The sequence below is a fragment of the Nerophis ophidion genome, linkage group LG07, assembly GCF_033978795.1.
Source record: "Nerophis ophidion isolate RoL-2023_Sa linkage group LG07, RoL_Noph_v1.0, whole genome shotgun sequence".
Taxonomy (NCBI): domain Eukaryota; kingdom Metazoa; phylum Chordata; class Actinopteri; order Syngnathiformes; family Syngnathidae; genus Nerophis; species Nerophis ophidion.
In genome coordinates this window covers 32,461,840-32,480,662 of record NC_084617.1, presented here as the reverse complement: position 1 = coordinate 32,480,662, position 18,823 = coordinate 32,461,840, and the positions used below count along the sequence as shown (strand labels likewise).

At 33.3% G+C, this 18,823-nt stretch overlaps 1 protein-coding gene across 2 annotated transcripts in view; it reads left to right on the top strand.

The window, feature by feature from the left end:
* The window catches only part of cln3 (CLN3 lysosomal/endosomal transmembrane protein, battenin), a 55,385-nt gene extending 42,201 nt beyond the window's left edge, over window positions 1-13,184 (top strand). For both annotated transcript variants that reach the window (XM_061905993.1, XM_061905992.1), the window contains exons 14-15: window positions 2,279-2,419; window positions 11,602-13,184. In XM_061905993.1, the coding sequence (XP_061761977.1) occupies window positions 2,279-2,419; window positions 11,602-11,721 (261 nt within the window). In that variant the 3' untranslated portion in view covers window positions 11,722-13,184. The remainder of the gene's footprint in view (window positions 1-2,278; window positions 2,420-11,601) is intronic.
* The last annotated feature ends 5,639 nt before the right edge of the window (window positions 13,185-18,823 follow it).

Genomic DNA, 18,823 nt, shown 5'->3' with positions numbered 1-18,823 from the left:
CTGGGCCGGAGCACATCTAAGATGGATTGATGCAAAGTGGAAAAGTGTTCTGTGGTCTGCAGAGTCCACATTTCAAAATATATTTGGAAACTGTGCACGTGGTGTCCTCCGGAACAAAGAGGAAAATAACCATTCGGATTGTTATAGGCGCAAAGTTTAAAAGCCAGCATCTGTGATGGTATGGGGTTGTATTAGTGCTCAAGGCATGGGTAACTTACACATCTGTGAAGGCACCATTAATGCTAAATGGTCCATACAGGTTTTGGAGCAATATATTGTCATCCAAGCAACGTTATCATGGACGCCCCTGCTTATTTCAGCAAAACAATGACAAGCCACATGTTACAACAGCGTGGCTTTGTAGTAAAAGAGTGCGGGTACTTTCCTGGCCTGCCTGCAGTCCAAACATGTCTCCCATCGAAAATGTGTGGCGCATTATGAAGCCTTAAATACCACAACAGAGACTGTTGAACAACTTAAGCTGTACATAAAACAAGAATGGTAAAGAATTCCACTTTCAAAGCTTCAACAATTAGTTTCCTCAGTTCCCAAACGTTTATTGAGTGTTGTTAAAAGAAAAGGGGATGTAACACAGTGGTGAACATGCCCTTTCCCAAAAAACTTAATGAGTTTGAACATCAAATATCTTGTCTTTGTAGTGCATTCAATTGAATATAGGTTGAAAAGGATTTATAAATCATTGTATCCGTTTATATTTATCTAACACAATTTCCCAACTCATATGGAAACTGGGTTTGTAATAACAACATGACATAAAACAATATTAAAACTGTACAGGTGGTGAATGAGTGTCGATAATAATGACAACATGACATTAAAACAGTAATAAAACTGTACAGGTGTTGAATGAGTGTAGATAATAATGACAACATGACATTAAAACAGTATTAAAACTGTGCAGGTGGTGAATGAGTGTAGATCAGGGGTCACCAACCTTTTTGAAACCAAGAGCTACTTCTTGGGTACTGATTAATGGGAAGGGCTACCAGTTTGATACACACTTAAATAAATTGCCAGAAATAGCCAAATAGCTCAATTTACCTTTAACTCTATGTTATTATTAATAATTAATTATATTTATCTTTGTGCAAACACTAATCATCTTAATGATTTGTCACAATAAATATATATAGAAACAGATAAATATATATATAAAGAAAAGGGTATTTCTGTCTGTCATTCCTTCGTACATTTTATCTCCTTCTACGGAAGGTTTTTTGTAGAGAATAAAAAACACTTAATTGAACGGTTTAAAAGAGGAGAAAACACGAAAAAAATGAAAATGTAATTTTGAAACATAATTTATCTTCAATTTTGACTCTTTAAAATTCAAAATTCAACCGAAAAAAATTAAGAGAAAAACTACCGAATTCGAATCTTTTACAAAAAATTAAAAAAAGAATTTATGAAACATACATCATTAGTAATTTTTCCTGATTAAGAATAATCTTACAATTTTGATAACATGTTTTAAATAGTTTAAAATCCAATCTGCACTTTGTTAGAATATATAACAAATTGGACCAAGCTATATTTCTAACAAAGACAAATCATTATTTCTTCTAGATTTTCCAATACAAAAATTTTAAAAGAAATTCAAAAGACTTTGAAATAAGGTTTAAATTTGATTCTACAGATTTTCTAGATTTGCCAGAATATTTTTTTTTTATTTTAATCATAATAAGTTTGAAGAAATATTTCATAAATATTATTCGTCGAAAAAACAGAAGCTAAAACGAAGAATTAAATTAAAATTGATTTATTATTCTTTATAATAAAAAAATTTAAAATTATTTGAACATTGATATGAATTGTCAGGAAAGAAGAGGAAGGAATTTAAAAGGTAAAAATGTCCTAAAATCATTTTTAAGGTTGTATTTTTTCTTTAAAATTGTCTTTCTGAAAGTTATAAGAAGCAAAGTAAAAAAATAAATACATTTATTTAAACAAGTCTTTAAAATATTTTCTTGGATTTTCAAATTCTATTTGAGTTTTGTCTCTCTTAGAATTAAAAAAGTCGAGCAAAGCGAGACCAGCTTGCTAGTAAATAAATAAAATTTAAAAAATAGAGGCACCTCACTGGTAAGTGCTGCTATTTGAGCTATTTTTAGAACAGGCCAGCGGGCTACTCATCTGGTCCTTACGGGCTACCTGGTGCCCCCGGGCACCGCGTTGGTGACCCCTGTTGTAGAAATTGACAATAAAACTGTACAGGTGGTGAATGAGTGTAGATAATAATGAGATTCAAACTGTACAGGTGGTGAATGCGGTTCTGCTCCTACTAGCAGTGTACTTCCGCTTCCTGCCTAGTGCCTGGCTGCTGTTCCCCATCGTGTTGTACGAGGGTCTGCTGGGAGGAAGTGCCTACGTCAACACCTTCTACTTCATCAGCAAGGAGGTCACTTCATCATCCTTTTATGACATTCCATTTGTCTAATGACATTTTCCTTTTACTTTCATTGCACCAACATTTGTTAACAAAATTAGTGAGTTTTGAAATTCAGTGTAAAGAAATTCTGTGTAAAAAATTCATTATAAAAAAAAATTTGGGTATAAAAAAATCAGTGTGTAAACAATTCAGCGTGTAAAACAATTCAGTGTAAAAAAAATTCAATGTGTAGAACAATTCAGTGTAAAAAAATCAGTGTGTAAAACAATGCAGTGTAAAAAAAAATCAGTGTAAAAACATCAGCTTAAAACCATCAGTGGGTAAAACATTTTACTGCGTAAAAAAATAAATGTATGAAAATTGAGTGTGTAAAAAAATAGTGTGTAAAAAGAAATCTGTGTATAAAACTGATGTGTAAAGTAACTCTGTGTAAAAAAATCAGTGTTAAAAAAATTTAGTGTGTAAAACAATTCAGTGTAAAAAAAAAAGTCGGTGTAAAAAAATTCAGTGTAAAACAATTTAGTGTAAAAAATCAGTGTGTAAAACAATGCAGTGTAAAAAAAAATCAGTGTAAAAACAGCTTAAAACCATCAGTGGGTAAAACATTTTACTGCATAAAAAAATCAATGTATGAAAATTGAGTGTGTAAAAAAATAGTGTGTAAAAAAAATCTGTGTATAAAACTGATGTGTAAAGTAACTCTGTGTAAAAAAATCAGTGTTTAAAAAATTTAGTGTGTAAAACAATTCAGTGTAAAAAAAAAGTCGGTGTAAAAAAATTCAGTGTAAAACAATTTAGTGTAAAAAATCAGTGTGTAAAACAATGCAGTGTAAAAAAAATCAGTGTAAAAACAGCTTAAAACCATCAGTGGGTAAAACATTTTACTGCGTAAATGTAAATGTAAATGTAAAAAAATCAGTGTGTAAATAATTCAGTGTGTAGAAAAATCAGTGTGAAAAAAATCCATGTGTAAAACAATTGAGTGTAAAAAAAAATCTGTGTGTAAAACAAATGAGTGTAAAACAAATGAGTGTAAAAATCAGGGTATAAAAAGCTGAGTGTCAAACAATTCAGTGTAAAAAAACAGTGTAAAACAATTCAGTGTAAAAAAATTAGTGTGTAAAACAATTCAGTGTGTAGAAAAACCATTGTTAAAAAAAATCAAAAAATCTGTGTAAAAATCAGGGTATAAAAAGTTGAGTGTCAAACAATTCATTGTAAAAAAAAAGTGTGTAAAACAATTCAATGTAAAAAAATCAGTGTGTAAAATAATTCAGTGTGTAGAAAAATCCGTGTGAAAAAAATCCATGTGTAAAACAATTGAGTGTAAAAAAAAATTCAGTGTGTAAAACAAATGAGTGTAAAACAAATGAGTGTAAAAATCAGGGTATAAAAAGCTGAGTGTCAAACAATTCAGTGTAAAAAAACAGTGTGTAAAACAATTCAGTGTAAAAAAATTAGTGTGTAAAACAATTCAGTGTGTAGAAAAACCATTGTTAAAAAAATCAATGTGTAAAACAATTGAGTGTAAAAAAAATCTGTGTAAAAATCAGGGTATAAAAAGTTGAGTGTCAAACAATTCATTGTAAAAAAAATGTGTGTAAAACAACTGAGTGTAAAAAAATGTGTGTGTAAAACAATTCAGTGTGTAGAAAAATCAGTGTTAAAAAATCAATGTGTAAAACAATTGAGTGTAAAAAAAATCAGTGTGTAGAACAAATGAGTGTAAAAAAAATCAGTGTGTTAAAAAATTCACTGTAAACAAATTTAGTGTGTAAAACAATTCAGTGTAAAAAAAATCAATGTGTTATACAATTCAGTGTCAAAAAATCAGTGCTTAAAACAATTCAGTGTGTAAAACAATTCTGTGTGTATAAAAATCCGTGTGGAAAAAATCAATGTGTAAAACACTTGTGTAAAAAAAAATACAGTGTGTAAAACAAATGAGTGTTAAAAAATCAGGGTATAAAAAGTTTGTGTGTAAAACAATTCCGTATAAAAAATCCGTGTGTAAAACAATTCAGTGTGTAAAACAATTCAGTGTGTAGAAAAATCAGTGTGAAAAAAATCAATGTGTAAAACAATTGAGTGTAAAAAAAATCAGTGTGTAAAACAAATGAGTGTAAAAACCAGTGTATAAAAATGTTGAGTGTCAAACAATTCAGTGTAAAAAAAAACAGGGTATAAACAATTCAGTGTAAAAAATCCGTGTGTAAAACAATTCAGTGTGTAAAACAATTCAGTGTGTAGAAAAATCAGTGTAAATAAAATCAATGTGTAAAACAATTGCGTGTAAAAAAATTCAGTGTGTAAAACAAATGAGTGTAAAAAAAATCAGAGTTAAAAAATTCACTGTGAACAAATTTAGTCTGTAAAACAATTCAGTGTAAAAAAAAATCAGTGCTCAAAACAATTCAGTGTGTATAAAAATCAGTGTGAAAAAAATCAATGTGTAAAACAATTGAGTGTAAAAAAATGAGTGTATAAAAAGTTTGTGTAAAACAATTCAGTGTAAAATAAATTCTCTATTAAAAAAATGCAGTGTGGAGAACAATTCAGTGTAAAACATTTCAGTGTATAAAAATTCAGAGTAAAAAAATTCAGTGTGTAAAAAAACAGTGTAAAAAAATCGGTGTAAAAATCAGGGTATAAAAAGTTGAGTGTCAAACAATTCAGTGTAAAAAAAACAGTGTAAAACAATTCAGTGTAAAAAAATTAGTGTGTAAAACAATTCAGTGTGTAGAAAAATCATTGTTAAAAAAATCAATGTTTAAAACAATTGAGTGTAAAAAAAATCTGTGTAAAAATCAGGGTATAAAAAGTTGAGTGTCAAACAATTCAGTGTAAAAAAAAAAGTGTGTAAAACAACTGAGTGTAAAAAAAATTGTGTGTAAAACAATTCAGTGTGTAGAAAAATCAGTGTTAAAAAAATCAATGTGTAAAACAATTGAGTGTAAAAAAAAAATCAGTGTGTAAAACAAATGAGTGTAAAAAAATCAGTGTGTTAAAAAATTCACTGTGAACAAATTTAGTGTGTAAAACAATTCCGTGTAAAAAAAAAATCAGTGTGTTATACAATTCAGTGTCAAAGAATCAGTGCTTAAATCAATTCAGTATGTAAAACAATTCTGTGTGTATAAAAATCCGTGTGGAAAAAATCAATGTGTAAAACACTTGTCTAAAAAAAATACAGTGTGTAAAACAAATGAGTGTTAAAAAATCAGGGTATAAAAAGTTTGTGTGTAAAACAATTCAGTATAAAAAATCCGTGTGTAAAACAATTCAGTGTGTAGAAAAATCAGTGTGAAAAAAATTAATGTGTAAAACAATTGAGTGTAAAAAAAATTCAGTGTGTAAAACAAATGAGTGTAAAAACCAGTGTATAAAAAGTTTGAGTGTCATACAATTCAGTGTAAAAAAAACAGGGTATAAACAATTCAGTGTAAAACAATTGAGTGTGTAGAAAAATCAGTGTAAAAAAAATCAATGTGTAAAACAATTGAGTGTAAAAAAATTCAGTGTGTAAAACAAATGAGTGTAAAAAAAATCAGTGTGTTAAAAAAATCACTGTGAACAAATTTAGTCTGTAAAACAATTCAGTGTAAAAAAAAATCAGTGCTTAAAACAATTCAGTGTGTAAAACAATTCAGTGTGTATAAAAATCAGTGTGAAAAAAATCAATGTGTAAAACACTTGAGTGTAAAAAAAAATCAGTGTGTAAAACAAAAGAGTGTTAAAAAATCAGGGTATAAAAAGTTTGTGTGTAAAACAATTCAGTACAAAAAATCTGTGTGTAAAACAATTCAGTATAAAAAATCTGTGTGTAAAACAATTCAGTGTGTAAAACAATTCAGTGTGTATAAAAATCAGTGTGAAGAATAAATCAATGTGTAAAACAATTGAGTGTAAAAAAATGAGTGTGTAAAAAAATTAGTGTAAAAAAATCAGTGTATAAAAAGTTTGTGTGTAAAACAATTCAGTGTAAAATAAATTCTCTATAAAAAATGCAGTGTGGAGAACAATTCAGTGTAAAACATTTCAGTGTATAAAAATTCAGAGTAAAAAAATTCAGTGTGTAAAAAAACTGTGTGAAAAAAATCAGTGTAAAACAATCAGTGTGTAAAACAATTCAGTGTGTAAAAACATCAGTGTAAAAAAATATTTGTGTTCAAAAATTGAGTGTGTAAAACAATTTAGTGTGTAAAAATATTGCGTATGTAAAAAAAATCAGTGTGTAAAAAAAATGATGTGTAAAAAAATCACAGGGTTTCCTGCAGCGTTTTGTTGTTAAGGCGGTTGCCTTAACAACAAAGAGCCACCACCTAAACTAAAGTCTTAAGAAGCTGCTCCGCTTAGCTCTGCCTCTGCCTCTGTCAGTACGTCTCTGCAGCACCCAGCACTGTCCCACCCACAGAACCATCTGATTGGTTACACGCAGAGAGGTAACAGCCAATCAGCAGTGCGTATTCAGAGCACATGTAACAGCCAATCAGCAGTGCGTATTCAGAGCGCAGGTAACAGCCAATCAGCAGTTTGTATTCAGAGCGGATGGAAATCGTACTCAGGCAGGCAGGGAGGAGAGACGGTGGGTTGAGCAGAAAGGTGTTTAGCAGGTGAGCATAATGCAGCGGACTCTCCCCAAATTGTAATAAACACTTCAAAGTTAACTACTAGTAACATCACTATGAGCTTGTCGACGTTCTAGTAACATGCAAGCGGCAGCTCAGCTCGCTCGCAGTCCTTGAGGTGAAGGCTAATTAGCTTTTAGCGTAACGCTAGCTCATTTTGCGGTGTGTATGTGTGCGTGTGTTACGGACAACAAAGCCCTGTCTGTGTGAGAGAAAGACAAGCACTATTGACCAACAATTAACAAATAAATTATTTCACTCTACCTTTTTTTGTGTTGCTTGAGCTGTGTTGAAGCAGCAACAAAAATCACATTATGTTAAATTAAGAGTTTCCTGAAGCTGTCTCTAATAGTTGATATAATAATTTAACTGCATCATAAAGCCTACCTGAACTCCATGGTGTTCAGGTATGAATAATCTCTCCTATTGCTATTGTACTATTTTTTTCAGCTATAGTTACATTAATCATTAGGAATGTAGCAGCTTAGTTTTGAATGGCAGGGTCCCTGCTATTACATGTTGATAAAAATATAACATTACATAATAAAAATCAACTACAGACTTCCTAAATGCTGTAATAAATTAAGCATGATGAGTTGAACATATGTCACTATGTGGCCCCACTTTTAAGTATTTTTTTTCAAACGCTTATTGCAAACGCTTACTTACAGGAAGTCATTAATTTGACTTTGTAAGTCATTATTTTAAATTAGTAAGCCATTATTTTGTCGTTATTTTGACATAGTAAATTACTAAGTCATAATAATGACATACTTAGTATCTCAGGTAACAAGGACTGTTTTGTTTTTACTTTACGGAAAAAATATCGAGCTATCTATCGTATATCGAAATTCAGCAAATGGAGCGAAAAACACAACCAAAAGTTGTAGGCTTCTGCACGTGACGAAGCCGGCCTTCTTCACCGCTGTCTGTAGTCTATTGCCCCCCCAGGCAGTGGTGGCAGCGACGAGGTGGAGACGTGATGGCGACAGGTCGAGTTACACCGATCCTTACACCCACCCACCCACCTCCTTCCCCGGTCCCCTCTCCCTGGAGTCACCATCTTAACTAACACATTTTCTGAAACACTGAATCCGTGTGTAAAAAAATTCAGTGTAAAAAAATAAAATCAATGTACAAAAAAATCATTGTTTAAAAAAATCGGTGTAAAAAGAATCAGTGTTTAAAAATTCAGTGTAAAACAATCAGTGAAAAAAAAAGTGTAAAAAAATCAGTTTATAAAAAGTTTGTGTGTAAAACAATTCAGTGTAAATATATCAGTGTTAAAAAATTGGAGTAAAAAAATTCAGTGTGATAAACTTCAGAGCGTAAAACAATTCAGTGTAAAAAAATTCAGTGTATAAAAATTCAGAGTAAAAAAATTCAGTGTGTGAAAAAACAGAGTGAAAAAAATCAGTTTAATAAGAATCTGTCTAAAACAATCAGTGTAAATATTCATTGTGTAAAACAATTCACTGTGTAAAAAAATCAGTGTAAAAAAAATCAGTGTGTAAAAAATGAGTGTGTAAAACAATTCTGTGTGTAAAAAAATCAGTGCGTGAAGAAATTCAGTGTAAAAAAATTAAGTTTAAAAAAAATCTGTTTATAAAAATTCAGTGTGTAAAAATTTTTTGTGTAAAATATCTGTGTAAAAACAACAGTTTTAAACAATTCAGTGTAAAAAACAGTGTATAAAAAGTTTGTGTAAAACAATTCAGTGTAAAAAATCTGTGTAAAAAAAAATTCAGAGTAAAAAACTTCAGTTTGTAAACCAATTCAGTGTGTAAAAAAAATCAGTGTGAAAAAATCAGTGTGTAAAACAATTGAGTGTTAAAAAATGTAGTGTGTAAACCAATTTAAAAAATTCACTATAAATAATGTAGTATGTAGATCAATTTAAAAAGTGTGAAAAAAATCAGTGTGTAACAATCAGTATGTAAAAAATCAGTGTTAAAAAAAATCAGTGTGTAAAAATTGAGTTTGTAAAACAATTTAGTGTGTAAAAAAATCAGTGTATAAAAATTCAGTGTAAAAAATTAATTTGTACAAAAATTCAGTGTGTAAAAAGAAATCAGTGTAAAAAGTCAGTGTAAAAACAATCAGCGTCAAAACAGTGTAAAAACAATCAGTGTGTAAACGATGTGTGTTGAACAAGTCAGTGTTAAAAAAATCAGTGTGTAAAACAATTCAGTATAAAGAAATTTAGTGTGTAAAAAATCATTGTAAAAAAAAATCAGTGTAAAACAATCAGTGTATAAAAAATTGACTGTGTAAAAAAATCGACTGTGTAAAAAAATTCAGTGTGTAAAAAAGTAAAAATCATTGTATAAAAATTCAGTGCGTATAAAATTTAGTGTAAAACAATCAGTGTGTAAAACAACTGAGTGTATAAAAAAAATCAGTGTAAAATAAATCAGTGTAAAAATATCACTGTATAACAATTCAGTGTGTAAAAAATTCATTGTGTAGAACAATTCAGTGTGTAAAAAAGTCAGTGTGAAAAAAATCAGTGTGTAAAACTATTGAGTGTAAAAAAAACAGTGTGTAAAACAATTCAGTGTAAAAAATCAGTGTGAAAAAAATCAGTGTAAAACTATCAGTGTGTAAATATTCAGTGTTAAACAACTCAGTGTAAAAAAAAAACAGTGTGTAAAACAATTCAGTATAAACAATTCAGTATGTAGTATGTAGAACAATTCAGTGTAAAAAAATTTCAGTGTGTATATAAATTTGGAGTAGAAAAATTCAGTGTGTAAAAAAAATCAGTGTAAAAACATTCAATTTGTAAAAAATCAGTGTAAAACAATTCAGTGTCTAATACAATTCAGTGTTAAACAATGCAGTGTAAAAAAAAAACAGTGTGTAAAACAATTCAGTATAAAAAAAATTCAGTGTCTAATACAATTCAGTGTTAAACAATGCAGTGTAAAAAAAAACAGTGTGTAAAACAATTCAGTATAAAAAAAATTCAGTGTAAAAAATTTCAGTGTGTATAAAATTTGGAGTTAAAAAATTCAGTGTGTAAAAAAAATCAGTGTAAAACAATTGAGTGTAAAAAAAATCTGTGTAAAACAATTGCGTGTAAAGAAAATTCTGTATAAAAAATGCAGGGTGTAGAAGAAATCAGTGTAAAAAATTTCTGTGTTTATAAAAATTCAGAGTAAAAAAATTCAGTGTGTAAAAAAATCAGAGTGAAAAAAATCTGTGTAAAAAATATCAGTGTAAAACAATCAGTGTGTCAAAATTCAGTGTGTAAAAGTATTTAGTGTGTAAAAAAATCAGAGTGAAAAAAATCTGTGTAAAAAATATCAGTGTAAAACAATCAGTGTGTCAAAATTCAGTGTGTAAAAGTATTTAGTGTGTAAAAAAAAGGGGCAGGACCATGTAATGGACTATTTTTTTTGACCATGGTCTTCCAAAGGAGCAGAACCATATAAAGGTGGAAAATACACAAAGTTCACATTGCTTCATTCTTCATTTACTGCAAGTGTGGAAGCAACTAATGGTTCTGATTTGAATCTTTTTACACTGAATTTTTTACATAAATTTTTTTTTACATCAAATTTGTATACACTGAATTTCTATACATTTAATTTGTATACGTTTAATTTTTCCCAAAAATATTTTTTATTTATTGAAAATTTATACATTTATTTTATATATATTTGCTATACATAAAATATTTCCACAAAAAATTGCATTCATTGAATTTGTGTACATTGAATGTTTATACACTGAATTTTTGTACACTGAATTTTTAATACATTAAAATTGGATACATTGAATGTTTATACACAGAATGTTTATACACGGAATTTTAATACATTAAAATTGTATACATTGAAGTTTTCTATATTTTTTTATACTGACTTTTTATATATTAAATATTTTCATACTATTTTTTTACACTAAATATTTCTACACTAATTCTTTTTACACTGATTTTTCATACATAAAATATTTCTACACTCATTTTGTACAGTGAAATATGATACATACATTTTTTCTAGACTAATTTAATTTACACTGAATGTTTTAAACAATAAATTATTCTGCACTAATTTGTTTACACTGAATTTTCATACATAAGGTTTTTGTACACCAACTTTTTTTTTTTACATTACTTCTTTTTTCACTCATTTTTTACAGTGAATTTTTATACGTACAATTGTCCTACACTCATTTTATATCCTGATTTTTTTTCACACTGAATTTGTATACTTTCAAATTTTCAGCACTAATTAGTTTTACAATTGCATTAGGTACACTGAACTTTAAAATGTTGTGTTTTTGCTCCAAAAGTGAATTTTTGAACACAGATTTTACGGACAAATTGTTATCCTATCAAACATCAGCATATTTGATGGGAAAACAATCAGTTTACAAAATAAAATGTAGTGATATCAATTCAGTGTAAAAAAAAGCTGTCATAATAAAGACACAAATGACCCTCCAGAGAATTTCTCTTAAATAGGAAATAGTAAAAAAACAAGAGCACTGGACAGGAAGTGAGACTAAACACAGGAAAACCACAAAGTGATATCCCCTTTTTTCCCCCTGCAGACAGAAGACAGACAGCGAGAGTTTGCTATGGCAGCTGCCAGCCTGGGAGACAGTCTGGGCATCGCTTTGGCCGCACTGACCGCCTTTCCTGTGCACGCATACTTCTGTGACTTAGTCTGACAACTACATCCTCATGACCGCCTTTCCTGTGCAAGCATACTTCTGTGACTTAGCCTGACAACTACACCCTCATGACTGCTTTTCCTGTGTATGCATTTTTCTGTGACATAGTCCGACAATTACATCCTCATGACCGCCTTTCCTGTGCAAGCATACTTCTGTGACTTAGTCTAACAACTACATCCTCATGACCACCTTTCTTGTGGACGCATATTACTGTGACTTAGTCTGACAACTACATCCTAATGACCACTTTTCCTGTGCACGCATACTTCTGTGACTTAGTCTGACAACTACATCCTCATGACCGCTTTTCCTGAGCTCACATACTTTTGTGACTTAGTCTGACAACCACATCCTAATGACCACTTTTCCTGTGCACGCATACTTCTGTGACTTAGTCTGACAACTACATCCTCATGACCGCTTTTCCTGAGCTCACATACTTTTGTGACTTAGTCTGACAACCACATCCTCATGACTGCTTTTCCTGTGCATGCATTTTTCTGTGACTTAGTCCGACAACTACATTCTCATGACCGCCTTTTCTGTGCAAGCATACTTCTGTGACTTAGTCCGACAACTACATTCTCATGACCGCCTTTTCTGTGCAAGCATACTTCTGTGACCTAGTCCGACAACTACATCCTCATGACCGCCTTTCTTGTGCAAGTATACTTCTGTGACTTAGTCTGACAACTACATCCTCATGACCGCCTTTCTTGTGCAAGTATACTTCTGTGACTTAGTCTGACAACTACATCCTCATGACTGCTTTTCCTGTGCACGCATTTTTCTGTGACTTAGTCTGACAACTACATCCTCATGACCACTTTTCCTGTGCACGCATACTTCTGTGACTTAGTCTGACAACTACATCCTCATGACCGCTTTTCCTGTGCTCACATACTTTTGTGACTTAGTCTGACAACCACATCCTCATGACTGCTTTTCCTGTGCATGCATTTTTCTGTGACTTAGTCCGACAACTACATTCTCATGACCGCCTTTTCTGTGCAAGCATACTTCTGTGACTTAGTCCGACAACTACATTCTCATGACCGCCTTTTCTGTGCAAGCATACTTCTGTGACCTAGTCCGACAACTACATCCTCATGACCGCCTTTCTTGTGCAAGTATACTTCTGTGACTTAGTCTGACAACTACATCCTCATGACTGCTTTTCCTGTGCACGCATTTTTCTGTGACTTAGTCTGACAACTACATCCTCATGACCGCCTTTCCTGTGCACACATACTTCTGTGACTTTGTCTGACAACTACATCCACATGACCGCTTTTCCTGAGCACTCATGACTCATGTCAGACAACTTCATCAACATGACTCATGTCAGACAACTACATCAACATGACTCATGTCAGCACCACTTCACCCTCATCGTCGTCTTGCAGGTTTTCTTTGTCTTTGTAGTCAAGAGTCATGAATAAATATTAAAATTGTAAGTTGTAACTCATTACTAAAGATTTCTCAATTGAATAAGAAACTGTCAGATGTGTGATATCATGTGCGATACAAGCAGTGTTTACTTGTATCGCACATGATATCACACACAGATCAAATGAAAATATAAAATGAAGATAAAACAAATATAAAATCATCGAAAATAAAAACAAATATAAAATGACTGAAAATAAAAACAAATACAACATGAAGATACAACACATAAAATGACAAGATGAGAACAATTATTGAATGAAGATAAAACAAAAAATATAAAATAACTGAAGAAACAAATATAAAATGTCTGACGATAAAAAATAATTTAAAATGACTGAAGATTTAAACGAAAAGATGAAAACAAAATATTAAATGAAGATAAAAACAAATAAACAATAAAAAATGAAAACAAATATAAATTTAGGATAAAAACAAATTTGAAATTACTGAAGATGAAAACAAAATAAAATTACTGAGGACAAAAACAAATACGAAATGAAGATGAAAGCAAATGCAAATAGAAGATAAAACAAATATAGAATAAATGAAGATGAAAAAATAAATACAATGAAGATAAAACAAATATAAAATGACTGGCGCTGCGATGAAGTAGCGACTTGTCCAGGGTGTACGCCGCTTTCCGAACGATTTTTGCTGAGATAGGCACCAGCCCCCCGCGACCCCAAAGGGATTAAGCGGTAGGACATGGATGGAAATTTACGTTCAAAACAAATACGAAGTCACTGAAGATAAAAATAAATATGAAGATAAAACAACCCAAAATAAAGATTAAAACAAATATAAAATGAAGATTAGATAAATATAAAATGACTGAAGATTAAACAAAAATAAAATGAATGAAGTTGGAATAAATACAAAATCGCTGAAGACAAAAACAAATATATAATCACTGAGGATAGAAACAAATATAAAAAGACAAGAGAAAACAGTTATTGAATTAAGATAAAAACAAATACAAAATGAAAATAAAACAAATATAAAACAACTGAAGATAAAAACAAATTGAAAACGACAGAAGATAAAAACAAATAGAAAATGACTGAAGATAAAAACAAATTGAAAACGACAGAAGATAAAAACAAATAGAAAATGACTGAAGATAAAAACAAATTTAAAATGAAGATAAAAAATATGAAACAACTGAAGATGAAAAATAAAAAATGAAGATAAAAACAAATCAAATGACTGAAAATGAAAGGTAATATATATTGAAAATAAAAACTAATATAAAGTGACTGAAGATAAAAACAAATATAAAAAAAAGATAAAAACAAATATAAAATGAATGAAAATTAAATAAATTCCAAATAAGATAACTATAAAAAGACTGAAGATAAAATAAATATAAAATGACTGAGGACAAAGACAATATAAAATAAAGAAAAAATAAATATAAAATTAGGATGAAAACAAATACAAAATGAAGATAAAAGCTAATATAAAAAAACTGAAGATAAAAACAATTACACAATGACACAATATAAAACAAATATAAAATTAAGATAAAACAAATATAAAATGACTGAAGATAAAAACAAATAAGAAATAATTGAAGATATAAACAAATATAAAATTATGGAAAATAAAAACAATCATAGAATGAAGATACAAATAAAAACAAAATGAAGCTAAATCAAATATAAAATGAGGATAAAACAAATATAAAATGACAAAATAAAAACGATTATTAAATGCAGATGAAAACAAATAAAAATAAATATAAAATAACTGGAAATAAAAACAAATATACAATTTCACAAGATAAAAACAAATATAAAATGACTGCAAATAAAAAACAAATATAAAAATCATTGAAGATAAAAACAAATATAAAATTATAGAAAATAAAAATTAATATAAAATGACTGAAGATAAAAACACGTATAAAATAAAGATAAAAACAATAATAAATGACAGAAAATAAAAATGAATATAAAATAAAGATAAAACGAAATTTAAAATAACTAGATAAAAACATTTGTAAAATGACATAAAATAAAAAATATATAAAATGAAGATAAAAATAAATTTAAAATGACTAAAGATAAAACCAACTATAAAATGAAGATACAAAGAAATAGAATGACTGAAGAGAAAAACAAATATAAAATGATAGAATATAAAACAACTATCAAATGACAGAATATATAACAAACATAAAATGACAGAAGATATAATTACATATAAAATGACTGAATAGAAAAACAAATATAAAATGTATATAGAAACAAATATAAAATGACTGAAAATAAAAACAAAAGTAAAATCTTTGAAAATGAAAACCAATATGAAATGAAGCTAAAAATAATATAAATTGAAGTTAAAAACAAATGAAAAATGAAGATATAACAAATATAAAATGATTACATTTAAAAACAATTATAAAATGACTGAACATTAAAAACAATATAAATTGACTAAAATAAAAATAGATATAAAATGAAGATAAAAATAAATATTGTTGTGATCCGATGGTCGGATCATCACCGTATTGTTATTTTTGTTCCATTTTTATATCAGTTCCTGTTTCGTTCGTTTCCATGGTCACTCATTAGTTTCAGCTGCTACTCTCTTTTCCAGCACACCTGTCTTTACTAATCACCACCTGTTTATAAGCCAGCGTTTTCTGTTCACTGATTGTCGGATCTTAGTTTTGTTCACATACATCTGTTTACGACTTGTCTCTCACTCTCGTTTTCGCTAGCTCTCACGCTAAGCTTTATTTTTATTCCTAGCTTTCACGCTAGTTGTTTTGTATTTCCTTTTGGTGCCCTTGTGCTTCGGTTTGTTTGTCCTAGCTTTCCATGCTAGCGCTTTTATTTGCCTTTTCTATTTGTATCAGTATTTTTGTTCATAGCTCCTTTTGTTTAATAAATCCCTTAGTTCTTACCTTTTTGCTGTGTTCTTGCTGACGCATCCACGGAGGACCGAATCCGGCATTACAATGCCACACAAGCGTAACAGTAAGATCCGACCAAAGAATGGTTCCTTCGCGTCTGGCAACCACGAGGACGCCTTCGATGAAGGTACATGGATTATGTTTCGGGCGATGGAGGCAGAGACTCTCCGATGCAACCCGGATGAAAGTATCATGTGGGGTCCGGATGGAACCCTGATCCCCATCGATGTTTCCCGGTCCGGTGAGTTTCCCTCCCGCAGCGCTCGCGCTCGTCCGCGTAGGCGGAAGCCGCGAACGATGGCTTCGTCCCGTGACAGTGACTTTCCCACTCCATGCCTCCCTCCTCATAAACACAGCAACCTACAGTCCGCATACAAAACCCCTACACCATTGTTTGGGGACCCAATAACACACTTTGCTAACAGTTTTACCGACTGGGCAAATTCTCAACTTGTGTCCCGCGCAGATGACGTCATTTCGTCGACGCCTCCCGGTAACGCAAACCCGTCCTCCGTTGATGACATCATCAATGAGGAATTTTTTTTGGAAGATTCTCTTTCTCATCCATTTTCAAATGACAATAACATTAATAATAAAATACAGAATTTCCAGGACATTTTTGCTTTTTATTATTCTGGTAAATCCCAACCATCTGCTTTTTCAACTCCACCTGTAAAACCTCATTCCCAGCCCAAGTCCAAGGTTTTTTCTCCCTTTTCAAAGGGACACTCTGGACAATATAGAGGGGAGGAGTCTGCCCGCCTCCAAACCTCCCACCACCCTCCCTTATGGTCAGTCCCTGACCACAGGGAACGGGTCTGGGATTCCCGTCTGGAGGGGGGGGCTATGGCCTATAGCTGTGTTGCGGAGGTAGCGCAGACGCTACCATTTCTTAAAACTGTCAAACCGCAACCTCCTATGAGGCCACCCTTACCTGTTTTTCGGCCCGTTAAACCGCTAGCTCCTCCTAGGCCGCCGCCACCTGTATTCCGCTTAGCTCTTCCTCGTAGACCTCCTCCACCTGTGTTTCCCCCGGCCAAGTCTCAACGGCCTTGTAGACCTCCTCCACCTGTTTTTCCCCCGGCCAAGTCTCAACGGCCTTGTAGACCTCCTCCACCTGTGTTTCCCCCGGTCAAATCACAACGACCAAGTAGACCTCCTCCACCGGTGTTCAGACTTGCGAGGTCATTACCTCCAGCACGTCCTCCACCACCGATGTTCGGCACTGTCCCTAACCTGGTTTTTACACCAAAAGTAGACTCTCGCCTGGTTTTCACACCAGAAGAGGTTCCTAACCTTGTTCCCACACCAGCTTCGGTCTCTCGCCTGGTTCACACACCAGCACCGAATCCTAGTCTGGTTCTCACGCCAGCAATCGACTCTTTCCTGGTCCTCGCACCAGCACCTGTTCCTAAGCTGGAACCCACTCCAGCACCAGCCTTAAAGCTGGAACCCAGTCCAGCATTAGCTCCAAAGCTGGAGCACACTCTATCACCAGCTCCAGAGCTGGAGCCCACTCCAGCACCAGCTCCAAAGCTGGAGTTCGCACCAGCTCTTAAGTTGGAACCCACTCCAACACCTGCGTCGACAACTGCGGTTTCCACGCCGACTACTACGCCTTCTTCCACGACGCCGACTACTACGCCTTCTTCCACGACGGCGACGACTACGCCGACCTCCACGACGGCGACGACTACGCCATACTCCACGACGCCGCCTTCTTCGGCTGCAGCACCTGCACCTCGGCTACAGCCAACGCCTCCTCCTCGGCTGAAGCCAACGCCTCCTCCTCGGCTGAAGCCAGCGCCTGCTCCTCGGCTGAAGCCAGCGCCTGCTCCTCGGCTGAAGCCAGCGCCTGCTCCTCGGCTGAAGCCAGCGCCTGCTCCTCGGCTGAAGCCAGCGCCTGCTCCTCGGCTGAAGCCAGCGCCTGCTCCTCGGCTGAAGCCAGCGCCTGCTCCTCGGCTGAAGCCTGCGCCTGCTCCTCGGCTGAAGCCTGCGCCTGCTCCTCGGCTGAAGCCTGCGCCTGCTCCTCCGCCGGCCTCTGCGCCTGCTCCTCGGCTGAAGCCTGCGCCTGCTCCTCCGCCGGCCTCTGCACCTGCTTCGGCTGCAGCCCCCGCACCTTCGTCTGCTGCTGCCAAGCCTCCTCCACGTCTGCCACAGGTGTGGCCTCTGCGAGGTCGTCCGCCTCGCCGTGCACCTCATCCTGCAAGGCGGCCACTGATGTGGCCTTTTCAAGGTCGGCCGCCAAAACTTTTTCGGCAGCGGCGTTCCATCCGCCGCCGCCACATTGCTATTCCTCGGTGGATTCGGGGACACGCGACCTGGTGACCCTCCGCCCTCCCTTCTTCTGCGGATTTTCTTGTTGTGGGGAGGGGGTTCTAGTTTTTCTTTGCATTCTTTGTTGTATTTTTTTTTTGGACATCTGGTATCTGTCTCTTTTGGGGGGGGATACTGTTGTGATCCGATGGTCGGATCATCACCGTATTGTTATTTTTGTTCCATTTTTATATCAGTTCCTGTTTCGTTCGTTTCCATGGTCACTCATTAGTTTCAGCTGCTACTCTCTTTTCCAGCACACCTGTCTTTACTAATCACCACCTGTTTATAAGCCAGCGTTTTCTGTTCACTGATTGTCGGATCTTAGTTTTGTTCACATACATCTGTTTACGACTTGTCTCTCACTCTCGTTTTCGCTAGCTCTCACGCTAAGCTTTATTTTTATTC